The following is a 24,879-nucleotide window of genomic DNA, read 5'->3' as shown; positions in this document are numbered from 1 at the left end:
TGATCACTCATTGAGAAACACTGTCCCATACTCTATAAATCTCTATTAAAAAGTTTATCATGAAAAATTTCAGACATATGCAAAAATAGAATAATATAATTCACTCCCAGACACCCATCACCTAACTTCAATAATTACTAACTGAGGGCAATTTTATTTCAACTATATTCCAATCCACTTCCCCGACCCAGATTATTTTGAAGCAGATCTGTTTAATCCATAAGCACTTCAGTAAGAATCTCTATGGAATGGGAAAGCAAATAACTGGCTGGAGACATGGCTCGAGTACCTGCCTTGCAAGTGTGGTGCCCTAAGTTTAAACCCCAGTACTGCCAAAAATAAAACATTTTAAGAAAGTAAACAATCAAGCTGGGTGCCAGTAGCTCACACCTGTAATCCTAGCTATTTGGGAGGCTGGGATCAGGAGGACTGTGGTTCCAGGCCAGCCCAGGTAAAAAAAGTTTGCAGGACCCCATCTCAATAGAAAAAAAAGTTAGGCATAGTAGTGCATAGCTGTCAACCCATGACCAAAGAAAGCTTAAATTAGGAGGATCATGGTCCAGACCAACCCGGGCAAAAAGCTAGACCTTACTTCCAAAGTAACTAGAGCAAAAAAGACTGGAGGTGTGCTTCAAGCCTTTTTATTGGTGGGGCTCAAGCATTAGAGCACCTGCCTAGCAAGTGTGAAGCCCTGAATTCAAACCCCAGTACTGCCAAAAAAAAAAAAAAAAGGTCATTTGTTATGCAGCTTTTCATGATCTGAATGTTGGTAGTTTATGTATTGCTTAATTGTGCCCTGTATTTCTTTCAAGTAGGTCACTAGATCCAGTGGTTCTTAGATTCAGGTTAGGTTTTTGGCACATATCTGGTTGTCTCTCTTTTTATGAGTTAGCAGCCACTAATAATCATTGCCTAGATGATCCATTAATTATTAAATCTTGTGTAATCTAAATCTACATTTCTTAATTTTTCTAAATAGGAACATTCAATCCTGGCAGTTAGAAATACCAGGCTTCTTACTGCAGCCAAATGGGATAATCATAGATACTTGTTGCAGTACTTTACTTTAGGGAGAAATTCGTGGGAAGCAGACACTGTACACAAGTGTGAGGCTGATACCAACACCTGCCTGGCACACAGATAATGAAACTAAGATGCAGAAGTAACTTGATGAGCATCGCACTGCTAAAAATTGGTGAGGTCAGGATTCGACTCCCCATCCATCAACCTAATTTGCACAGTTTACACTCTTCTCACTACTTCTCTAAATTATTTATATTTTGGAGACTAAGTAAGGCAGTTATCCTAAGCACTCTAAATGACTTACTCAACTCTCAACCTTACATTGGTATTGGTATCATTGTCCCCATTGTACAAAAGAAACTGAGGTTCAAAGTGGTTAGATAACTTCTCCCAAGGTCGTACAGCTTAGAATAAGGAAGGAAATGATTTGCAAGTGTCCTTAGTGGCATTATACCTCGGGGTAGCAGGCATGTTTAGCTTGCCAGCTCTTTAGGCGTTAAGCATTCTCTAATGCAATGCATGTGCCAGTTAAAAAGCAGTAGATAGATGGGAGCAAGGTAAATTTGCAGTGGGGCGATGACATGCCCAAACTCAACCACGCGGCGGTAGCGGCGCGCCTGCGTGCAGAGGGCATCTGAGGTGGAGGGCACTGCGCATGCGCGCAGCCTCGCCGCTGGGCTGGACAAGCAGCCCCTGATAGGTCTTCCCGCCTCTAGGGGGCGCCATCCACGCTCTGCTGAGCACCCTGACCTGGCCAGGAGGCTGAGGCAGGAGGATCTTTTGCGTCCACTCGTACTCAGGCTATCAGAATTCATCGCAAAACTACTTCTTTAGGTTTGAGCTTCCGGATCCGTGGAGGCGGGGAGACCTAAGAGAGGAAAGAGGAGACGAAGCAGGTAACCAGAGTCTAGAAGCCAGCCAGCTCTGCGGACCGAGACTTCTTCCTAGCCTCAGTGGTACCGCGAGAATGGGCGGAGTTTGGGTCTGGGCGGAAGCGAGGGGAAGTCCGCGGTCGAGGACGGGGTTGGGGCTGGAGACCCCGCTGGGATGCTCATTTGTGTACCATGTGTGCCTCTGCCCCTTTCGTCCTTGGTTTCTGCTCAGGTCCATGGAACGGTTCCTGGCCCAGCTGTGTGGCACCAGCGCAGCGCGGCCCCTCCCGCTGTGGGAAGGGAATACCACTGGCCACTGCTTCACCCAGCTGGTGCTCAGCGCCCTGCCCCATGCACTCCTGGCCGTGCTCAGCGCCTGCCACTTGGGCACCCCGAGGTGGGTAGAGCCAGATGGCGGCAGGACGTCTGTCCATGTGTGCCTGCAGACCTCACCCCAACCCACTATTCCCAGAATTGCAAGGTCTAAAGAGGAGGGGAGATGAGCAGAATGAAGGCCGAATGTCACCGCTTAGCAGCGATGTGGCTGTCCTTGTGCAAGTTTCCTATCTCCTCTGAATCTGATAGCACTGTCGAGAGGGTTAAAGGAAATAAGGCACTTAAACCTACCGTGCAGTGCCTGGCATATTCTTAAAGCCCATGCATGGTAGAAATCACCACTATTGTAAATTCGCAGATGCCCTAACACAGCTGTCATGAATTGGAGGCAAAATAGGGCAAACAGTGTTTTAGCCTAAAAAATGAGTCATGTTTAAGTTGTAGGACCAGTTTCTCACTACCCATGAAACCTCCTCATGCCTAGGCTAAAGAGGAAGTCATACGTAGAACAGAATAGCAAAATCAAAACCTTCAGACTTCTGGATTTAGGACTGTAAGGTGTAGGTGCTAAATCACCTTGATGAATTTAGTTCTTGGATGGCTACAGATGGCCAAAGTTAGTCTTGCTTTGGCTGCTGAGATGGCAGGAGGGCAGTCTGGTCTCTGCTTCTGGGAGTTCCTAGTGTTATGGTCGGGGAAAATTTCCTAATAGAAATTAGGAAGCCAATGAATCCCTTCTTTGGATAGAAGCAGCAGACTTGCTTGGTCTGGGAGGAATCCTGACTTGTCTTTTACATAAAATGAGACAAAAGCCTAGAGGGTATTAGACAACACAGACATCCAGCCTGCTCAGAGGAGTTGCTATTAAAAATTGGCACAGTTCTAGCCAGACTAAGGGGCACATGCCTGTTCTCTCAACTACTAAGGAGGCTGAGGCAGGAGGATCACTTAAGACCTAGAATTTCAGGCCAGCCTGGGCTACACAGTGAAACCCTGTCTCAAAACAAACAAAAAATTGGCACAGTCCTTTGAGAATTTACAGTCTAATGAGAAGTCAAGAAAAATCATTAAGTAATCAGTAGAAATTGTGGCTAACTCACTTCACTTCCCAGGCTTTTGTGTTTTACTGATAAGTGTTAGCTCCAGAATCTCAGGAAAGAATGTCAGAAGACTCTGGGTCTAGAACCCTCCTCCCCCTGCTCACTGTACTGAAGAGGAAGGTGAAGTACAGAGAGGGAAGGGGACTTGCCCAAGTTTAGGGGACTCCATTTACTTGGAGCCAATGTACTAACCTCCAAGGGCTCAATGTTCTCCTTTCCCCATATGTTACAGGTTGATTTTTATTCTGGTCTAAACCCCTTCTTATAACTGCCATCAGGTGGACTTTTAAGGAAATTGCTGGGTGTGGTGGCATACATCTGTAATCTCAGCAGTTAGGAGGTAGAGGCAGAAGGATCAGCCTACATATTGAGTCCCTATCTTAAAGTAAAAGAAAAAACCTAAAGTATTTTAGTTTGTAGCTAAACTTTTTCAGTAACCAAGCCCTGCCAGCAAAGAGCATAAAAGATTCAGTATTCCTTTTGTATGAACCTTCAAGGCATTCTGGTAGTCACTGTTGCAGGTGTGTTTTCCTATATTTGATTCTAAATGTGGACCTTTTGTTTATTAAAAACATTTTTTCTTTTTTTATTGTTTATTCATTTATTCATATGTGTATACATTGTTTGGGCCATCTCTCCCCCCTGTCCTCTGCCCCTTCCCCCCAGCCCCCAAAAACATTTTTTCTATGTCAAGAAGACAGAGATAAAACTGAAAGAGATTTTTCTGCAGCTAAAGGAATTGCAAAGTGATTCATACTTTCTCCTACGGTGAAAAAACTAACAGTAGAATGAATATTCTGAGACTTTGTAAAATTTAGCTCTACTATTAAAGTAAAATCAAATTTTTATGTCATAGCTCTTCAGATGAGCTTAAGTGTAATCTCAGGTAGATCCTTTTATAAAAATGAAGCTGGGTGCCGGTGGCTCCTGCCTGTAATCCTAGCCACTCAGGAGGCAGAGATCAGGAGGATCACAGTTCAAAGCCAGTCCAGCAAATAATTCGTGAGACCCTATCTCAAAAAACCTCAACACAAAAAATGGCTGGTGGAGTGGCTCAAGGTGTAGGCCCTGAGTTCAAACCCCAGTACCACACACACACACACCCATGTAAAAACTTTGCAGCCCAGGCTGTACTCAAACCTACAACCCTCCTATCCCAGCCTCCCCAGTGCTGGAATTCTAATGGATGTGCACCATTATGCCCTGCTGGATTTTTTTGCCTAATTTAGAGTTTTCATGGTAGGTATAACCTTAATTCAAAATTGCTAATGCCTATGGTAAAAGAATGAATCAGATTAGAAAAGACTTCCTGAGAGAAAAGTTCTTAGGTTCCAAGGTAAAGTGGAGCAGGACTACAATATGCAATGCAGGAAAGGGAGTTCATTCCCTCTAGGTTAGTGAATTGTTGTATCTGAACCCTGAGTCAGCAATGATGTGTCTCCTTTTCTCTCCTCCCTTTTGTCCCCAGGACTCCAGATTACAACCCACCCTGCAGTCCTGGTTGGAGCCTCCGACTCATAGCTTCTTGCCTGCTCTCCATCTTCCCACTGCTAGATCTCCTTCCAGTTGCTTTGCCACCAGGGGCAGATCCAGGACCTATATGGCTAGAGGTCCTGGCAGGGTGTGTGACAGCTGTGGCCTGGATCACCCACAGCTTGGCCCTGTGGGTGTTGGCTCATTCCCCTCACAGCCGTTCCAGGGGCCCCTTGGCCTTGGCTCTGTCAGCCCTTCTGCCAACTCCATCTTTAGTGCTGACCCTGCTATGGCATTGCCAGCAAGACATGTTTCTGTCCCCGCTTCTCCCAGGGCCCGTAGCCCGCCTGTGCCTTCTCATTCTGCAGCTGGCAGCAGTTTTCGCATATGGACTGGGCTGGGCAGTCCCTGGGGGGCCAGGAGAACCCTGGACTTGGACTCAGGAACTCTTTCTGTCCTCTGAGGTTCAAGAATCTGAGGTGGCTGAAGATGGGGAAAGTTGGCTGTCACGCTTTTCCTATGCTTGGCTGACACCCTTGCTTACCCGTGGGGTCCATGGGGAGCTCCGACAGCCCCATGACATTTGTCGCCTACCCCACAGACTGCACCCTGCCTACCTGGCCCGTTTCTTCCAGGCACACTGGCAGGAGGGAGCCCAGTTGTGGAGAGCCCTGTATGGGGCCTTTGGATGGTGGTACCTGGCACTTGGACTGCTGAAGTTGGTGGGGACCATGCTGGCATTTTCAGGGCCTCTGCTGCTCTCCCTATTAGTGGGCTTCCTGGAGGAAGGGCACGAGCCCCTAAGCCATGGCCTGCTTTATGCCCTGGGCCTAGCCAGTGGGGCTGTGCTGAGTGCAGTACTGCAGAATCAATATGGTTATGAGGTTCGCAAGGTGACACTTCAGGCACGGGGAGCTGTGTTGAATACCATGTACCGCAAGGTTTTGCAGCTGGGGCCCAGTCGTCCTCCTACTGGGGAGGTCCTGAACCTACTGGGCACTGACTCTGAGCGGTTGCTTAACTTTGCCAGCAGCTTCCATGAGGCCTGGGGCCTGCCCCTGCAGCTGGCCATCACCCTCTACCTGCTGTACCAGCAGGTGGGATTGGCCTTCGTGGCTGGTCTGGTCTTGGCACCGCTGCTGGTGCCTGTCAACAAAGTGATTGCCACCCGCATCATGGCCAGCAATCAGGAAATGCTGCAGTACAAGGATGCACGGGTTAAGGTGAGGGGCGGCTGGGGTCCCACCCCAACATCCAGGCGGAGGAGAAGACATGTGAGCAGTGTCTTCACATTGCTTTCTCATCCCCTGTCTCTAGCTCATGACAGAGCTGCTGAGTGGCATCCGAGTCATCAAGTTCTTCGGGTGGGAGCAGGCGCTTGGGACTCGAGTAGAAGCCTGCCGGGCTCAAGAGTTGGGGCGACTTCGGGTCATCAAATACTTGGATGCAGCCTGTGTATACCTATGGGCTGCCCTGCCAGTCATCATCTCCATAGCCATCTTTACCACCTATGTCCTCCTGGGGCACCAGCTCACTGCTACCAAGGTGAGGATTGGGAGGAAGTTGTGGGAAGGAGGCAGCAGCAAGGAGACTGCCTTGGGTTGGAGATGTGGGCTCAGCCCTTGGTGCTAGCTGGGAGAGAGGGAAGGAAGACCTATGACTCTCATCCTTTCCCAGCTAAGGGGACCTTTTTCTAGGACCTTGAACATATAGCTCTCTTCTATAGGAAGGAACCCTTTTTCTTCTCTTTCTTCTACAGACCCCAGACTTGGGGGTAGCTCACTTTTTTTTTTTTAAAGCAGGGTTTTGCTATATAGTCCAGGCCAGCCCCATTCTGGAATTAGGTCCCTTTATCCTCATTCTAATGGCCTTAGGGGAAAAGCTCCATGGTCCAGGGCAGTGTCTGGCCAGGGACAGATAATGATGTCACTTGAAATTCTGAGAAGGTATCAATGTGAGCTAGACTTACCAAGATGCAACCTGGGGATGAGGATGTGGTTCACAAGTAGAGCAAGTGCTTATGAGGTTCTGAATTCAATCCCCAGTACTAAAACAAAAAACAAACAAACCTGGATCTCCGGAATTCTTGAAGTGGTCACCTATGCCATTTTCTAACTCCAGGATGGCCCAGCCAACCCCTCAGGTCTGGTGTTGTCCTGTTCTTCCCTCCATAGATCTGTCCATAAGTCCACCCATACAGCAGACCCTCAGGCACTACCTGGGCTTTGGGTGATGCCTCACCTCCACCTTCCTGATCTTGCTCAGGTGTTCACGGCACTGGCATTGGTGCGCATGCTTATTCTTCCCCTCAACAACTTCCCCTGGGTGATCAATAGTCTTTTGGAGGCCAAAGTGTCTTTGAACCGGATCCAGCGTTTCCTCGACGTTCCAAACCACAACCCTCAGGCCTACTACAGCCCAGGTAATGGGAAGCTAGAAGGCAGAACCTAGCACAAGGTGAGGAGGGGACTGTAGCCACTTGGGTACTGTGCATAGATACTGCCGGGGGAGGAGGAGCCGGGTCCAAGCACAGCAGACTGAGACTGAATAGCTCTGAGCAGGTAGATAAGGGGCAAGTGAATCAGTGACAGGTGGGTTGGTGGTAGATTAGGAGCCCAAGGTGAGTGACTTCTTCCCTGTTCAGATCCCCCCTCAGAACCATCTACAGTATTGGAACTGCATGAAGCCCTGTTCTCCTGGGACCCAGTTGGAACCAGCCAGGAGACCTTCATCAGTCACCTTGAAGTGAAAAAGGTTCATTGGACAGACACCACGGGAGAGTCCCCAGATAACAAGGGAGATGGGACTCAGTGACATAAGGCAGGACTGAGCCAACCATACATGGATGGCCTTACAGTTCTAATAGCTGAAGGAGGGAGGGGAGGAGTTTGGTGAGCAGGTTCTAGTTTGAAAGGAGAAGATACCTCATCTCTGATTCTCACTCTGCTCGCAGTTTTTTCAGTCACACCTCTCCCTGGTCTTTGGGCAGCTCACATTACCCAGGCCAGACCAACAGGTGTGTTTGCCTCTGTCTCTGGTGTCTCTCACTGGCTGCAGAGTTGAGAAAGGACCCCAGGGCTTATCCAGCAACTACCCCCATCAGACTAGGGACCTAGGGGAGACCCCTTCCAAGAAATTTTGCTGATAAGATAGGTGATCTTTTATTTAGCCTGATAAGAAACAACCACACATTGCAACTCATGATGTGACATACACAGAACTTACAATGGGAACATCCCTGGCAGGAAGATTACTCCTGTTTATCCCAGTCCTGAGTTTTCACCCTCTTGTGACCTTTGTCCAATCCTTTGCCCCACAGTTCAACCCAGAGTTCTCCAGTGGTGGCTGAATCGCCTCCACCACACTTGGCTTACGTTTCTGGCTGGAACTGTGTGTTTTGTTTTTTCTCTTAGTTCAGGCAAGACAAGGCTGGAATTTTTCAAAGGAATTTTACTAATGTGTTGGTACTTTTTTTTATATAAGTCATAGAAACCCACTGGAGCTACTTTAAGCAAACAAGAATTTGTAATAAAGGATATAGAGATGAATTGCAGAATCTGAAGGCAAGAACTCAACCAGATCTTAGGAACAGGCTAGAACCAGGCCTCAACTTGCAGAGCTCTGTGGCTCTGTCTACTTCTCTCTGCATTTGTCTTGCTCTTCTCTCTGGACCCACTCTCCACTGAGAAGATGTGACTGCAGAGAGCCCTCCCACTTGTGGGCTGCAGGCAATAAGAGAGAGAAGCTGCCTCTAAGACCTGATCCTACATTCCCAGGGAAGGTCACAGATGAAACCTGGTGGCCACTTGGAGATGGGTCAACCCTGGCAGGCAGAATCAAACATCACAAACAACTTCTGAGACCAGCCCATTCAAGAAAAGATTTTTTTTTTTCTTTTCAAGCACAGAGATGGCACCATGAATGTATGTTATAAAGAAATGAAGAGAGAACAGAAAATTTTAAAACTGTAAATCATGGGAAGGGGCATTTGTGCAAAGCAGTCCTTTTTGCCACAGTGCTCAGAGGTCTACCCCAGCAGACAGTCTCCAAAACCAGGAGTCCTTTCCCACCTGCTTCCCACTCTGAGACCTACCTCAGAGCATACTTCAGAAGTTCTTAGGCAGTGTCTTCGCATTTTCCCTAGCAAGCTTCTTCCCCTCACAGGCCTTCCACCCAGACAGAAAACTGGTAAGAGCCCTGAGGAGCGTAAAACACTCTGCTTCTCTGGATCAGAAGTGGAGTCAGAGACTGAGGTTCACAGTCCCTGCAGATTAACTACGGCCCAAGCCTCAGTGGGATGATTGGCAGCTCAGAGCCACAAGAGGGAGATCACTGCCCCCTGTGCCCTTCCCTTACAAACTGAGTGCTCACTGTGTGGCTTTTTTCAGGGTATGCTGGTGGGCATCGTGGGGAAGGTGGGCTGTGGGAAGAGCTCGCTGCTGGCTGCTGTCACTGGGGAGCTCCACAGGTAATGAACCTCCAGTACACCCCGTCCCTAACTCTGCCCTTTAGTAAATACTGAGCCCCTGCTACGTGTCAGGCACCTTTTTTGGGGAGCCATACATAATAAGAAGAGCAAGTCACAGCCTTTCTTAGAGTTTTCAGTCTGGATAGGGAGGTAGTCAAGAAAATGAGTTGTCATCATCACGCCAGAGTATTGTAGCACCATAATAGTAAGAAAGGGAATGGAAACATCAGCCAATGCCAGCTGCCCTTCTGAAAATATGACTGTGCAGGGAAGGGGTCCAGAGAGGAGCAAAGATTTGAGGGAGGACTTGTTTTCAGGCAGGGACGAGCTTGGTGTGCCACTCATCTGAGCTCCAGAGTGTGTTACTATGACAGCTGCTTGTCTGCAGCCAGAGCAGTTTCTTCCCTTGCCAGTCCAGAGTGAATCTACAGCCTCATTTGAACCTCAGAGGCTGTACACTCAGACATGTGACATGAAAGGTGGACCTTATATAGACCCTCCTCCATCTGAAGAGGCTCTGAGGCAGGGGCTGGACAGGGAGGGGCCCAGAAAGGAGCCAGTCCCCATGCTTCTGGTCTGACTCCCTGCAGGCTACATGGGCAGGTGGGAGTGTGGGGGCTGTCCAAGGGCTTTGGCCTGGCCACCCAGGAACCCTGGATCCAGTTTGCCACTATCCGAGACAACATCCTTTTTGGGAAGACATTTGACGCTCAGCTCTACGGGGAGGTTCTGGAGGCCTGTGCCCTCAACGATGACCTCAGTGTGAGTGCTTGGCTTTGAAGCCCTTGGCTGCCTGCATCCCTATATGTTGCTGACACCTCCGACTTACTTCTCTGGACAGGGGTTGCTTCTACTCGGGCTCATTTATCTAAGACTAGCCATCATACTCTGGTCCTCCAGAATGTCCACTGCTTGGTTCCCTTTTCCCTGTAGGGCCCATGGGGTAGTTATTACTGGATGTTCCACAGCAGCTGGGAGGGCTCTAGGGCCACGTAAGGGCTCCTTATAAGGCTTGGTGACACACAAGTCTGGCTATTGTTCCAATTGGGGAGGCCCTTTCCCCTCTTGCTGGGAAGATTTGGAAGAATCAGGTCTCCTTTGAGAACCTTGGGAAACCTGCCAAGCCTATTTGTGCACCTTCATACGCAGTCCAGGTACTAAGCTTATCAGGAAGAGACTAGATTTCATCCATGCCTTCTCCACCCAACCTCCATGTCTCCTCCAGGAGTTATCATCACCTCCCTACCCAGATAAATGTGTAACTTCCCCTAGGAAGAAGGACATTTGACTTTGATCACAGTATCTTGTGTCCATTTATCATTTGTTTTTACATCCTGTGGGCAAGGCAGATAATCTGCCTGAGCTTTGGTCTCCTCTGTGAAAAGGGATTGCCAGTTTTATAAGGTCTTTGTGGGGTTGAATGAGATAATGCCTGTAAGGTGCTAAGCACATAGAAAATATTCATAGTAAATGCTGTATTTTGGAGTTATAGCTTATCTGTGACTCACTTGCCTCAAATTTAACTCCAGTATCAATTTTCCAAGCTCTCCTATCCTTCCTCATCTCTTTCCTACAAAGAGATAAGAAATGGGGTAGAAGGTGTTGGGGAGCCTGATTACCACTGAGGTGCCTGTTCCATCAGATCCTGCCCGCTGGAGACCAGACAGAGGTGGGGGAGAAGGGTGTGACTCTCAGTGGGGGACAGCGAGCCCGGATTGCCCTTGCTCGTGCCGTCTACCAGGTAAGTTAAAGGTGGGGGATGTCAGGCCAGGGATGTGAAGGCAGTCCAGAGCCTTGGGATCTTGGCTAAGTAGGGAATGGAGATATTTTCAGCTGCATCTGGTTTCTTTGTCCCAACTCAATGAGGTGGTGGCCATCTTGTCCTATTTTTGCAGACTTAAGGTACAACTAAAGGCCGAAGCACTGGGACCCAGGAAAGCACTAGCCCTGGGGTTTTTGTCTTGCTTGATCGGAGGGAAGTTCACCCTCAGGTCTTATCTCCTTCTCCACTACTGTAGGGTTGCTGTCACCTGTCTTCTCTGACTGCCTTGAGACCAGGGTTTAGGTGAGACTCTGGGACCAACCAGAGGACTTGAACCTGGTGCCCTCATGCTTCTACTCTCCCTAGGAAAAGGCATTCTATTTCCTCGATGACCCTCTGGCTGCTGTGGATGCAGATGTGGCCGACCACCTTCTGCACAGGTGTATCCTGGGAGTGCTGGGCCACACCACACGGTTACTGTGCACCCACCGCATCGAGTACCTGGAGAGAGCTGACATGGTGCTACTGATGGAGGCTGGGCGCCTCGTCCGTGCTGGTAATGTGGGCCAAGACTCAGCTGGGTGAGGGAAGCATCTGCTCAGTTGTGATATGGAAGACAGATGAATGTCAAGTGCAGACCCTGCCACCCTTTACATATGCAGCCTGAATCCAGTCATCACCACCTCCTTCCTTCACAAAACTGGTGTGAGGAAAGAGAAGGAGCTGGTGAAATGCCAGGAGTTGTGGGACTTGTGGGACTCATGGGTTTTATGACTGGGTGCTTTTGGGAACTGAAGAGGCCCAGGACCTCTAAGAACAATCCAAGGACCTCAGAAAAGAGAAAGCAGTCAGGGTTAAAACAGCTTTTTTGCAAGGAAAAACCCAAAAAACTCTGAAGGATTATTATCAAAAAGGATGTGACCACCTGCACATTCTCTGGGAAACATGAAGAAATGAAGCTCAACTGGAATATCAGGAAATGAGTGTTAGCAATTGAAAAATGCTTTTGCAGCAGTGAGAGGTAACTCTAGACAGGGTGCTCAGTCCTGGCTGTGACTCTCCCCCTTTGTCCATCAGCTGGTTGGACTCTAGTTGCAGAGGAATGGACTTGATGAGTCCTGTTCAGAGTCAGGGGATTCCCAGAGCAGAATCCTACTAGGGTAGGTTAGGGAGGAAGGCCAAACAGTAGGGAAGGTGGGGTTGTACACACATTTAGAAAGGCCTTGTATAGACCCATTACAACCTCCTGTAATCTCTTCATCTACCTTCCAGGGCCTCCCTCTGAGATTCTGCCACTGGTACAAGCTGTCTCCAAAGCCTGGGCTCAGGATGGACATGAACCTGACGCAGGTGTGGCCCAGAGATGGGAGGAGGGGGCCCATTTTCTCCCTCTTTCTCTCTCTCTCTGTTACTGTTCATTTTTGAGTCAAGGTCTGGGCAGACAACCCAGGTAACCCAGGCTGGCCTTGAATTCACTTAAGTAGGCTGGCCTGGAACTCAACAGTCTACCTGCCTCAGCCTCCAGAGTTCTGGGATTACAGATGTGTGCCACCACGCCTGACTAAAGTTTTATTTTGTTTTGTTTTTCTTGTGATGCTCAGAATATGCTGGTGATTGAACTCAGGCCCTGGCGTGTGTTAGGCAAGTGGTCTACCACTGAGCTACATCAGTCCTAGGGGCTTGCTTTTCACTATTACACTGAAGAGATTTTTTTTTAAGCTTGTCTGCTCTTCTGAAATACTGAATTTTCAACTACCATCATGCAAGCTTAATTCCTCCATGATCCCACCCCACCCCAATTCTCACAGCCAAGGCCCAGTCAGTACAAACCCCAGAGAAGACAGAGGAGGGGCTGGAGGTGGAGCAGAGCATATCTGACCGCCTGCTGCAGGAAGAAAGCAAGAAGGAAGGCGCTGTGGCCTTCCACGTGTACCGAGCATACTGGAGGGCTGTGGGCCAGGGTCTGGCCCTTGCTATCCTCTTCTCCCTGCTCCTCATGCAAGGTAAGAGTTTCCCCAGGAGTTCCTTACCACCTTCTAGGGCCAGGTCATCCAGGTGACCATCATTTCTATTACTTTGCACTAATCATTACAAGACCCAGAGACTCACCAAGCACAGGCAACAGTTGGCACAAAAGACATGCCCCGATTCTGAGAGTCCTGGGACCAGACAATACACTCCATAGACGTCTTCCGATCTCCGCCCCCTTTCTGCAAATGTGAAGTCATGCTGTCTACAGAATTATGGGGTAATGGGCTTAGGAAAGAAGTACACAATAGGGAAGCAGGATGGGGCAAGATGGGGAGATCCTGGGGATGCAGAAGGGAAGAAACTGGAGTTAAGGGCAGGGAAAGAGGGTGTTTACATAGAACCAAGCAGATAAGACACACAACTTCCTCCTCCTCATTCCTATCTAGCCACACGCAATGCGGCTGACTGGTGGCTTTCCCACTGGATCTCTCAGCTGAAGGCAGCCAGGAATAGCTCCCAGGAGGTGTCAACCTCTGCCAGCCCAGGCTCCACAGGGCTTTTCTCTGCACAACTACTACTCTTTTCCCCTGGAAGCCTCTAGTAAGTGGCTGGGGCTGGGAGCAGGCCTGGTGCTCTCAGAGTAGCCTCCTGGGAGGGAGCAAGGGCTAGGGGCTGTCTCCTGGAGGGTGGGGCAAAGTGGTCTGGGGGAGGGGAGGGGACCCCTGAGTGGCCCTTCTTTTGGTTACCCACAGCCTCTTCCCCACCACCCAGCACTCCAGTGTTCCCACTGCCCAAAGCTGCCCCCAATGGCTCCTCAGACATACGTTTCTACCTCACTGTCTATGCGACCATTGCTGGTGTCAACTCTGTCTGCACCCTTCTCCGAGCAGTGCTCTTTGCAGCAGGCACCCTCCAAGCAGCTGCCACCTTGCATCACCGCCTTCTGCAACGAGTCCTTATGGTGAGGAGATGAAGGAAGGGACATCCTCAATCTGGTGTCCTAGTACATGGGAAAAGCAGAACAGTCCTCTGCCTTATGATAAGAGTGTTCCCAAAGTAAAGGCAGAGATGGGAGACTTGGAAAGTGGGGAAGGCAAACAGCTGTCTTCAAGGCCATACATCTTAATACCAGTCCAAATAGCTGGCAATCATTGAGTGGTAACTCTATGCCAGGCAGACTGTGCTCAGCACTTGACTGCTACATATATGGACTTTCATCCTACTAACAACCCTATGAGATGTGGTTCCTTTATTGTCCCCAGTTGCCAGGTGAGGATCAGGGGCCTTTGAGAGATAAATATGTCCCCTCCGTAGTGTCTCACATTTCCTAATTGGCAGGGCTGGAATTCAAGTTGCAGTCTGACTCCAGAGTTCAAGCTCTTAACCATGACTTTCCCTGATAGTACCTGTCTGTCTGTCCAACCATGGGCCATCAGGATATTCCTCCTCCTGTTCACTAAATCTCACTTGCTGGCATAGAGCCTGAAGTGCCCATCTTCTGAAGAAATATTAATTCTCTGTCCTCGAAAGGGTGGTAGGCATGTCTAGCCCAGAGTGGAGGACTGGTCAACATGGCTACATAGGGTTGCCACTGGCCAGAGAAATTGGAAATATCTTTCCCACCCTAAAATACTCTTCCTTCAAGCTCTGCCAACTCCTCTGTCCCCAGACTCTGGGGATGCTTTGCTCCTTTTCTATTCCCTATCACAGGCCCTCCTTCCTACCCGACTTCCCCAGAGCTGCCCATCAACCCCTTTTCTGCAGACCCTGCCCTTGCCTAACTATCCTGCTTTTCCAGGCGCCAGTGACTTTCTTCGACTCCACGCCCACGGGCCGGGTCCTAAACCGCTTCTCCTCTGATGTGGCGTGTGCAGATGACAGCCTGCCCTTCCTACTCAACATCCTGCTGGCCAGTTCAGCAGGCCTGCTGGGCCTCCTGGCTGTGCTGGGCTCTGGCCTGCCCTGGCTGCTGCTGCTGCTGCCACCTTTGGGCATCATATACTACTGCGTGCAATGCCGCTACAGGGCCTCCTCGAGGGAGCTGCGGCGCCTGGGCAGCCTCACCCTGTCGCCACTCTACTCCCACCTGGCTGACACCTTGTCTGGCCTCCCTGTAATCCGTGCAGCCAGGGCCACCCACAGGTGTGTGCAGTCTGCCTCTCCCAATCAGATCCCGGGGCTTTTAGGAGAGGGGGAGTCCAGGCCTCCTGAAGGAGAAAGGGAGCAGGACAAAGGCACTATAGCAAGAGGCTGAAAGCAGAAGTAAGAGAGAGTAAGACAAAGTAGGCCTCCCTTCAAAAGAGCAAGCACCTGAGCCTCTGTGAAGGAGGTGTGCTGTAGGGAAGGAGCCTGGGTGTGTCTGTGCAGCCTCGGAGTGGGCTGTCTTCCCTCCTGGCCTCCCCCAGGTTTGAGGAGGAGAACCAGCGACTCTTGGAGCTAAACCAGAGGTGCCAGTTTGCTTCCTATGCCACAATGCAGTGGCTGGACATCCGACTGCAGCTCATGGGGGCAGTAGTGGTTGGCGCCATCGCAGGCATTGCCCTGGTACAGCACCAGCAGGGCCTCGCCAATCCAGGTACTACCCTAGCCCCATCATTGCCCCTTACCCCAGGAACAGATCATTCCAAACCCTGTCCCAGACTGCTTCCTGCACTGTCCCCCCACAATTGTCACCTCTCCTTAGCATTCCCTGTGATGATGTGTCATCACTATCATAGCACCCCATGTTATCATTGAGGAAACTGAGTCTGCAGGAGTGACTTGTGCAGGTGGTGGTGGATCTGGGACTAGAACAAATCTTCTGATCTTCATCCCTTCTCTTCTTCTCCTCCTACCCCTTCACTTTGTCCCTGGCCCACCTCAGTCTTCTGCCTGTCACCCCTCATGGCTTCTGCAAGCCCACTTCACTCCTGGACATCAGTTCCCTGTGCTCCTGGCCTAGCTTCTATCACCCACTTGCTTCTCTGCCAACTTCCTTTAAATGCCCACAGTCCACAGGATTTTCCTGGTCTGCCCCCCACCTACCACACGCATAGCTGTGTCTAGGCCTCCACTAGCTGCTGGTACTCCTCTCCCCAGGACTGGTGGGCCTGTCACTGTCTTACGCCCTATCCATGACGGGTCTGCTCTCTGGCCTGGTGAGCAGCTTCACACAGACAGAAACCATGCTGGTGAGCGTGGAGCGGCTGGAGGAGTATTCCTGTGACCTGCCCCAGGAGCCCCAGGGCCAGCCGCTGAAGGTAGACCTGTACCCCAACCCCAGGCCAGAACTCTGGGACCCTAGGGACTCCTAAAGATCCCAGTCTCCCTAGCTCCTTGCCTTTTGCTCCTCATCCTCTTTCTTGGCTCTGTTAGCATCTCCATTTGCCACCATACTTTGCTGTGTCCCTCATCCTGTGTACATCTTCCCGTCTCTGTCTCCCCACCTTTCCTCTCACACCATCCATTTCTGATTATTCTCCCTCCTTCCACCCTTCAATCCTCTCCTCATAATCACTCCTCCTCCCGTGGACACCCCATTAGGGAATTAGCTGGCTGACCCAGGGGAGTGTGGAGTTCCAGGATGTGGTGTTGGTGTACCGACCAGGACTGCCCAATGCCCTGGATGGAGTGAGCTTCCGTGTGCAACCTGGAGAGAAGTTGGGCATCGTGGGCCGCACGGGCTCAGGAAAGTCTTCCCTGTTTTTGGTGCTCTTCAGGCTGCTGGAGCCCAGTGCAGGGCGAGTGCTACTGGATGGCATGGACACCAGCCAGCTAGCGCTGGCTGAACTCAGGTCTGAAGAGGGGAGGACAGGGGAGGGCACTTTGAGGAGGCACAGATTGTACAAGCTCAGGACAGCCAGGGCGGGTTAGGTGGGTGAGGTAGAACATGACAGGCAGGTGAGTTCAGCAAACTCCTGTGCTCTGGTCCAGATTCATAACTAGTGGTCCCAGGGGCCTCCCCATCTGACTAGGCATAAAGGCATGTCTCAGCTTCATCTTTTATTTTTATATTTATTTTATTTTCCTCATTACTGGGGATTGAACCCAGATCTTCATGCATGCTAAGCAAGCACTCTACCACTTGCGCTGTGCCCCCCCACCCCGGTCCAGCTTCATCTTTCTTGTACTTTCAAGCATACACCCTCCATCCAGACACTAGTCATTACCTTCTAAGTAAGAGCGTCCCAGGGACCAGGCCATAAGACACTGTGATCCCTCTGCCCTCAGAATTGACAAGCAGTGTTTGGGGCTGCTTGAGACCTGGGCCAGAGCTTCATCTCAGGCTATAGATCCCCCAACATCTGCCCCCAGGTTAACCTGATATCATTTGCTCTCAGTTCAATGATGCAGAAAAAGTAGGGAAGACCCACCCTAAGCCCTGAGCACATGGCAGCTTCCTGGCCCTGCTTCTTCTGCTTTCTCTTCTAGGTTGTAGTGGCCTTACTTATAGCTTGACCTTGTAACTCCTCAGGACCCAATTCCAGGTTCCCTCCAACCTGGAAGTGTCACTTTCCCATTCACTGCTCTGGTTGTCCCCTGATGTCTCTGGAGTCGGGGCCACAGTTTAGCCCATTCGTTTTCTCTGTTTTTGTACCTCAATAAGATGTAGGCTCCTTAAGGCCAGAGCCTAGCCCTTTGGTTTCTTTGGCAATAGCTCATTGGAGAAGTGGAGAGGGAGAGCAGGTCAGCTTTCTCCTTTAGGGCATTTTCCCCTATCCCCCCACACTGACCAACTGCTCGCATGGAGCTCATAGCACTGGCATGGTTCTAAGTACAGAGCTAACATGATTTGGTGGAGGTGGGTGGAAAGCAGGAATTATATTTGGGTCTCATCCCTAGACTTTACTGGAAGTGCTGACTCCATAGCTAAAACCTGTGCAGTGTACAAAAATGGCCACATCTCCAGCTTGGACCACATGTCCTTATCTCCCAGATCTCAGCTAGCTGTCATTCCCCAGGAGCCTTTCTTGTTCAGTGGGACTGTTCGGGAAAACCTGGACCCCCGGGGCCTACATGAGGATGGGGCCTTGTGGCAGGCCCTGGAACAGTGCCACCTGAATGAGCTGATCGTCTCTATGGGTGAGTGCTGGGCCTTGACCCGGAGAGCAGGAAAAGAGCAGGGAACAGCCATCTGCAGTGAAGATGTGTCCCTTGCAGGTGGCCTGGATAGAGAGCTGGGTGAAGGGGGCCGGAGCCTGTCCCTGGGACAAAGGCAGCTGCTGTGTCTGGCCAGGGCTCTCCTCACAGATGCCAAGGTAAGGCAACATTTGGGCATGTGTCAGGGGAGAGGTTTCAGGGAAGAGCTGGTGGTGGGGAGCTGAAGGTAGGTTTGGCTGTAACTCCCTACAGCCTCTCTCTCCCCTTCCCCTCCACATATTCCAGATCCTGTGTATTGATGAGGCCACAGCAAGTGTGGACCAGAAGACGGACCAGCTGCTCCAGCAGACCATCTGCAAACGCTTTGCCAACAAGACAGTGCTGACCATTGCCCACAGGTTTGCAAGGGTCCAGAGTGAATCATCAAAGACCATGGCAGCATGGACCCAGAGCTCCCCCTCTGGCCCTTTCACTGACCCCAATCGTCAGGGTCTAGGGATTTCAGCTCCTCTTTGTCCAGGAACAACCCTGGGCCCTCTGTGTCACATTGACAGGGGACTCTTCATTTCCTTCCCCAGCATGGAGCCAGGGACTATAACCTATAGGGACAGACTGTACAGTCTGGAGGGACGAGGAGGGAGAACATGTCATCTCTCTCCTTTAGAGCATTGTCCTTGTCCCCTACCCTGACCACCTTCTCCCACACAGGCTCAACACAATCCTGAACTCGGACCGAATACTGGTGCTCCAAGCGGGGAGGGTCGTGGAGTTGGACTCCCCTGTCGCCCTTTGCAGCCAGCCACACTCACTGTTCCAGCAGCTGCTGCAGAGCAGCCGGCAGGGAGTCCAGTCTTCAGGATGGCACTGAGCCCGGGCCCTTTCAGGGATCTTCACCCATCTACCCTGGGCAGGGCTGGCACAGAAATGCTGGCTGGCTCAACTGGTAGAGTGCCTGCTTTACAAGCATGAAGCCCTGAGTTCACACCCCAGTCCAACTAAAAAAAAAAAAAAAAAAAGAAATGCTGGCTGTTTGTTTACATTCTCCTCTGTGACTCTACCTCTCCATTCCTCCTCCAGAGAGGAAAGGGTACCATGGGTTCCTCTCAGAAACATCTTGGTGGGCAGAGAGCTAAGGCCTCCCCAGTCTAGGCCCTGCTGCTCTGGCCTTCTTCACCAGGGACTCTGGGCTGTTTTTTGTTTGATTTGTTTTTGGTATAGGAGCACACTTGCATTTTCGTTAGTTTTATTTGATAAAATTCCTGTCTTACATTCTGTGTATTAAAAAAATAGTATTTCTGGTGTGAGGCTGAAGTCCCCTCAGGTATGTACCCAAGCAGGGGGGTGGCAAGAAAGGGCCACTCCAGTCTGAGGTGTGGAGGAGGTAAGGAAGGGGCCAGAAAGCCCCCTCCTCCATCACAGTGCTGTGGTCTTTCCAGGCCCAGGGGGCAGGTCAGGTGGCAGGGGGAGCCCTGCTGGCAGCATGCTAACCTGACATTCCTGGTCCTGCTGGGCCGGGGCATAGTATGGGGCAGGGTAGCAACAGGGTCCAGGGGGGCAGATACCTCGGCGCCAGGCCCTCAGGGTTAGCAACCCAGTGGCCAGGACCAGGGCTGCAGTGAGGGCCCCAAATACCACCAGGGCCACTAGGCTAGACTCACCCAGCCCGGCCTCTTGCCTCCGTACCACTTCCTTCACTGAGATTCGCAGCAGACCTGCCCCTGCACTGTGGGGGGCTGGCCCTGTAGCAGGTGCCATCACTGCTGAGATGGGCCCTAGGGGAATGCCCATTGTGGTGACAGGGTCTGGGATAGGTAAGACAAGCTCGCAAGTCTTGCCACCATAGCCGCTGGGGCAGAGGCAGTCAAAGTCATGGACACGGTCCCGACAGCGGGCCCCTCTCTGGCATGGCTGGCTGGCACAGTCATCCAGGTTGATAGTGCAGAAGCGTCCAGCAAAGCCTTCAGGGCAGAGGCAGGAGAAGCGGTTTATGCCATCCAGACAGGTGGCACCATTAGCACAAGGCCGCATCAGGCAGTCATCCACATTCACTTCACAGCGGGCACCCACAAAGCCCGCCAAGCAGCGGCATGTGAAGTTGAGGGCAAAGCCCTGGTCATCCTGGCACTGTCCGCCATTCCGGCATGGGGAACTGCAGTGGAGGTGGGAGAAGAATTAGTAAATGCTGCTGACATCTGTAGGGTAGCCCAGGTCAGCCTCCTGTCCACTGCTGTCCCCTTTCTAGCTGTGTCACCTTGGCCCACTTTCTCTAAGTCTCAAATATCTTATTTTAAAATGAGTATAAAAGTAGCACCCAGCTTCCCAAATTGTAAGGGTTAACATGAGAAAGTCCAATGTCGAACAGTTAGCACAGGGTCTGGCCGAAGGTAGAGATCAGTAAGTTCTTTATTATCCTCACAAGCTCTTAGGCCTGAAGCAGAAATGAGGACAAGTGCGGCCCTGTGGCCGTGTCATCATCCCCACAGAGACACGAGGCTGCTGCTGTGTGGATGTTGCTAAGGGCTGCATGCTGGCCTCTGTGGGAGCAAGAGGGGAGGCCAGGGCTGAGCATCCCCACCACAGCCTCCCCAATAGAGCAGTCACACCGCATGTGCCACCTCCAGCACTCACCCTGCCCGCTCACACGGCCCCGCCTTTCGCCCGCAGTCTCGCCCGTGGAAGCCTGGCAGGCATGCGCAGTGGTACTCACCGCCCCCGTCATACACACACTGGCCTCCGTTCTGGCAGGGGGACTGCGAGGCACAGATGTGCTCATCTAGAGAAGAGAGAGGGCTCTAGCATAGCGCCTCATATCTGGTCCTCAGTTCTGCCTAGGTCTTGTGTGGCCAGGTCTTCCAGACCCGAGACTGAGTGAGTGTGGCTCATACTCCAACTCCCGTCCCTACCAGACTGGTATGGTGTCCTGGGGGAAAGCACTCTGAAGCTGGAGTTAGATTGGCTCTGGCAGTCTACTCAGACTGACTAAATAAGTTACAGTTCTTCTGTGAGCCTCAGTTTCCTCATCTGTAAAATAGGTATAATTTTAGCAGCTGCCTTTCCAAGCTCATGGAGTTATGTTAAGGATCAACTCAGACAAACAGACATGAAATAAAGAAGGACCAAGCTGGACACCAGTGGCTCATGCCTGTAATCCTAGCTACTTGGGAGGCTGAGATCAGGAGGATCTCTGTTCAAGGGCAGCCCCAGCAAATAGTTCACAAGACCCCATCTCCAAAAAAAAAAAAAAAAGACTAAACAGTACTTGGGGATTAGAGCAGGTCAAAACAGGTGTTCAAAAAAATATTGATGGATGTTCTAAGACGCATGGGCTCCCCTCTTTACCCCTTACCTTTATCACAGAACTTGCCTGCCCAGCCACTGTGGCAGATGCACTGCCAGGGTTGGTGGCAGGTACCATGCTGGCACCCAGGCATCCTCACACAGCGCTCACAGTGCAACCCCTCCCAGCCTGGATCACACCTGATGGGGAGAAGCAGAGGGTCAGGGTTCTGTTGCAGGATGTGAGGAAATGGAGAGGGTAAAGCAGTAGAGCAGAGCTTCTAGAAACCAGGAGGGCATATGGTATCCCCTAAGGATATAGGCTGTGCAGAGTCAGGACACATGGAACCAGACCATCAAATGCCAGCATTCACATTCTGGATCTGTGCTGTGTCTAACCTTTCTGAGCCTCAGCATTCTCCCCCTGGAAACAGGATACATTTCGCAGGTTGTGTTGAAATAAGATGTCAGTAAATGCCTCCAATAGCACTCCCGACATGTCTGATGTACTCACATTTTGAAGAGTGACCTTGAAAGGTCATCAGGACTCTTTTATTTTCCCTGATTCCAGGGCAAAACACCTGAACTATTTTTTAAAACCTTACGGGATGTAGTCTCAAACACCCAGAATCCCATGGAGCAATCTGCTAGGTCAGCTTGCTTCTTGTGTCTTGCCACACAATTTCCCCAACCTCCACCCGGGTGAGTCAATTACTCAAGTTCACCAAGAAAGAACCTCCCTGCTTCAGCCTTTCTACCCCAAGCTACACCTCTTTCCTTTATCTTCCCCTTTCCTTGTGGCCCCCACTCTCCAAACTCTCTCAACCTCCAGGTCTCTCTCCAGGTATCTAGAGGAGCAATGTTTCAGAATCCCTGGATCAGGCTTGAGGGGTGAAGACTGGGAGACAGACACAGGCTAGAAGAAGCCAGAAAGACACAAGGCAAAAGGGGAAATAGTGTGGGGCAGGATGTGGACGGCTGGCCTTTCTGTTGTGTGTACCATAAGAAATGGAGGGGCACAAACAGTAGAGTCTTAAACCCCTAGACACTCTGTCCTGGTGTGTGAGCCGGTGCTGGGAAATGGGGAGCAGAGGGCTTGAGACACGTGCTCAGGATAGGTACCTGCAGGAGCCGTCAGGGGCGCAGCAGCCGTGGGCCAGGTCACAGTGGGAGCTGCAGTCATCGGCTGCAAGAGAGTGATGTGGAAGGCGTGAGTCTAGGTCAGGGTCCAGCTCCCTGGAATGCGGGACTCGCGAGAGGATTACGGGTCCTAGTAATTGGGTAGACTCAGCTCCGGGCAGGACAACACAGACCTGTCCCATTCCAAAGGGGCTACCTGGGTATCACCAGCCCCGCCGGTCGGAGCGGCTGCAGTGCCGTCTCTGGCCGGCAGAGGTCAACGTGAAAGCGAGGACTGCTAAGACAGGGCCGCGACCAGAGCCCGGGGGGCGCGCTCACCTCTGACAGGCTGACCGGCTGCCCCTAGGATGCACAACAGGCACACGAGATGTAGGCAGTGGCAGCCGCTGGGCATGGTCAGTTCCGGCCCCAGGAGGGACGGACGGATGGGCAGCCAGACGTGAAGACACCTGTGGGACGGCACTGGCTGGGAGGCGGCTGGATGCGAGATAGCGGCACGGATATGATTCCAAGTGACAGGAGCCGACCAGGGAGAGGGGCGCCAGGACAGAAGAAGGGGGCAGGGAAGGGTTGAGCAGGCGAGGGGACTGAAAAGAGGCACTGGGGAGCCGGGTCTGCGGAAGGAGGCGAAGCACCGAGCGTGGCCACAGCGCGGGAATGGCCGGAGCTGGGATCGCTATGGGGATAGAGGGGTGCGCAGGGATGGGGACAGCGCCGAGAGGCGGCCTGGAGCATGGAGGGGACGTGGGGGCCGGAGGGAGGGACCGTTCCTAGTTCCCGGTAGCAAGCAGTCTCCGCCCCCCACCTCCGACTCTCTCCCCCTCCCCTCCGGACTGACTCCCACGTCCCCTTTCGCGCAGGGCCTGGAATCCCCACGGCACCCCTCGCGCCGCGCGCCCCTGTCCCTCGGGTTCCTCACCTCCCGCTGGAGGGCTAAGCGCCCCCGGGCCGCAGACCGAGGCCGATCCGACGGGCTCCGCCGAGGGGCCGGGCGGAGGCGCGGAGCCGCCCCTAGCTGGCCGCGGGGCCCGGCGCAGAGGCGGCTGCCATGCCAGCCGAGCGCTCGGGAATCTGGGGCTCCAGGCGACCCCGAGCGGCGGCGGCGGCGGCGGCTCCTCGCGCGCGCTCGGCCCCCTGCCAGGGGCGGCGTGTACCGGCGGAGCCCGCCCCTCCCCCTCCCGGCCGCCGCGGCCCGCCCCGCTCCCGCCTGCCGCCCGCGCCCACCCTACCCCGCCACGCACCGCCACACCTCGCCCGGCTGATCGCCGCTCACCTCCCCAGCCCCGCGCCCCCGGGACCCACGCTCGGCTGCCACCTAACGTCCCCGAACCTCGCCTTCTTCAACGCAAGGAGGCAATCAAGGGAATCTAAATGGACACACGCTAAAGTGTGCGCGTCTCTGCTGTTTCCCCATCTCCCACCCCCGCTTCCCTGACTCGTGCCCCACACCTCACGCCCCACCTCCGCCCTCACCGGTCCGCTGCCCATCACGATTGTCATATATATCCCATGCACACTCAGGGCACATTTGCTCCCCGCCCTCCTGCTGTCACCAGCCCACGCCACCCCACCCCCCTTGTTGGGCCCCCATCACCCGCTTCATCTGTCAGCTTCTCTCCTTGCCCTTGGCTTCTTTCTCTCCTCATTACCATCTACAGCCTTCCAGGACTGACCATGCGTAGCTAAATACCAGCCAGGTGCACCTCTCCATGCTTTCCTTCGTCAGCTCTCAGTCTTTTCGGCCCATTCCTTTCCAACACCACCTCTAGAAAGTCTTCCAGGACTGGGATCGTCCCTACTCAGACAATGTAGCCCCGGAGTTCCTGCCTTTGAACCACATCACATCCGTTCCTGGCTTCAGGCTTATCGGCCACTGCCTCAACCTGAAACTCAAATTGAGAGTTTTGTGCGGGACGATCGTCCTTCCGGGCCTCTATCTCTGAGCCAGTGTCTCAGACATCTGAACAACACAAGGACCAGAAATTAGAGCACAGACACCAGGAAGGTTTCCATTCATCTCTAGCCCTTCCGATAGAAATTGTGCCATCTTTAAGTCCGAACATCTTTGAGTCCTTCTAAGGAGTCCCTGGCTGTGCTGAGTATCCTCCCACAGACGTTCCCACAGGGACAGAGCCCCTGTGCTCATTTATACTAACCAGTCTCCACTGGACATAGCACCTACACACACCCCAGCTCTCACTGGCTTCCTTTCGACTCTGATCACCTCTTCTCTGAGGAGCTTTACGAATCTGAGTAATGATATGGCTTCATCATTTATTTTGACCTAAAATTTTTTTCAGCAAAAAGTTGTAAACCCATAATGTTAACAATTACTGTAGAAAAAATAGATTATGGTATGTCAACACCATATGACTGTTA

The 24,879-nt window shown here is 52.0% G+C and overlaps 2 protein-coding genes across 20 annotated transcripts; one reads left to right on the top strand and one right to left on the bottom strand.

The window, feature by feature from the left end:
- The first annotated feature begins 1,713 nt into the window (after nucleotides 1-1,713).
- Abcc10 (ATP binding cassette subfamily C member 10) lies at nucleotides 1,714-18,952 on the top strand. Of its 10 annotated transcripts, XM_074082126.1 has the most exons (22): nucleotides 1,716-1,919; nucleotides 2,128-2,292; nucleotides 4,800-6,027; nucleotides 6,122-6,349; nucleotides 7,070-7,226; nucleotides 7,449-7,558; nucleotides 9,193-9,272; nucleotides 9,863-10,034; nucleotides 10,915-11,013; nucleotides 11,401-11,590; nucleotides 12,307-12,384; nucleotides 12,843-13,037; nucleotides 13,452-13,605; nucleotides 13,777-13,966; nucleotides 14,804-15,147; nucleotides 15,411-15,580; nucleotides 16,084-16,244; nucleotides 16,528-16,778; nucleotides 17,921-18,066; nucleotides 18,145-18,242; nucleotides 18,370-18,482; nucleotides 18,793-18,952. In XM_074082126.1, the coding sequence occupies exons 2-22, from the start codon at nucleotides 2,132-2,134 to the stop codon at nucleotides 18,950-18,952; spliced, it is 4,485 nt and encodes a 1,494-aa protein (XP_073938227.1). In that variant the 5' UTR covers nucleotides 1,716-1,919; nucleotides 2,128-2,131. The 10 variants fall into 10 exon arrangements, 9 of the variants coding, with proteins under 9 accessions (XP_073938225.1, XP_073938229.1, XP_073938226.1 ...); XM_074082124.1 differs by lacking the exon at nucleotides 18,793-18,952 and having other exon boundaries at nucleotides 1,714-1,919; nucleotides 18,370-18,782; XR_012450639.1 differs by lacking the exon at nucleotides 18,793-18,952 and having other exon boundaries at nucleotides 1,715-1,919; nucleotides 17,946-18,066; nucleotides 18,370-18,411.
- On the bottom strand, nucleotides 18,943-24,581 carry Dlk2 (delta like non-canonical Notch ligand 2). 10 transcript variants are annotated; one of them, XM_074082143.1, is made up of 7 exons: nucleotides 24,150-24,581; nucleotides 22,819-22,949; nucleotides 22,483-22,546; nucleotides 21,431-21,561; nucleotides 20,713-20,857; nucleotides 19,743-20,233; nucleotides 18,943-19,079 (listed from the first exon to the last, which is right to left on the bottom strand). In XM_074082143.1, exons 1-7 carry the CDS (start codon nucleotides 24,209-24,211, stop codon nucleotides 19,042-19,044), a joined length of 1,062 nt encoding a protein of 353 aa, XP_073938244.1. In that variant the 5' UTR covers nucleotides 24,212-24,581; the 3' UTR covers nucleotides 18,943-19,041. The 10 variants fall into 10 exon arrangements, with proteins under 10 accessions (XP_073938244.1, XP_073938235.1, XP_073938240.1 ...); XM_074082134.1 differs by lacking the exon at nucleotides 18,943-19,079 and having other exon boundaries at nucleotides 19,311-20,233; nucleotides 24,150-24,580; XM_074082139.1 differs by lacking the exon at nucleotides 18,943-19,079 and having other exon boundaries at nucleotides 19,311-20,233; nucleotides 22,819-22,977; nucleotides 24,174-24,579.
- Nucleotides 24,582-24,879: the final 298 nt, after the last annotated feature.

This window comes from Castor canadensis, chromosome 8, assembly GCF_047511655.1.
Source record: "Castor canadensis chromosome 8, mCasCan1.hap1v2, whole genome shotgun sequence".
Taxonomy (NCBI): Eukaryota; Metazoa; Chordata; class Mammalia; order Rodentia; family Castoridae; genus Castor; species Castor canadensis.
Note: the sequence above shows the minus strand (reverse complement) of the source record. Positions and strands in the feature narration are given on the sequence as shown.

Coding starts and splice junctions, on each gene's coding strand:
- Dlk2 (XM_074082134.1), bottom strand. CDS start 24,211: ATGGAGAGGTGCACCTGGCTGGTATTTAGCTACGCATGGTCAGTCCTG. Junction 22,950..24,149: donor GTCCTGGAAGGCTGTAGATG/GTAATGAGGAGA, acceptor GCCGTCCCACAG/GTGTCTTCACGTCTGGCTGC. Junction 20,234..20,712: donor GGGCCGTGTGAGCGGGCAGG/GTGAGTGCTGGA, acceptor CCTCCACTGCAG/TTCCCCATGCCGGAATGGCG.
- Abcc10 (XM_074082124.1), top strand. CDS start 2,132: ATGGAACGGTTCCTGGCCCAGCTGTGTGGCACCAGCGCAGCGCGGCCC. Junction 6,350..7,069: donor ACCAGCTCACTGCTACCAAG/GTGAGGATTGGG, acceptor GATCTTGCTCAG/GTGTTCACGGCACTGGCATT. Junction 13,967..14,803: donor TTCTGCAACGAGTCCTTATG/GTGAGGAGATGA, acceptor CTGCTTTTCCAG/GCGCCAGTGACTTTCTTCGA.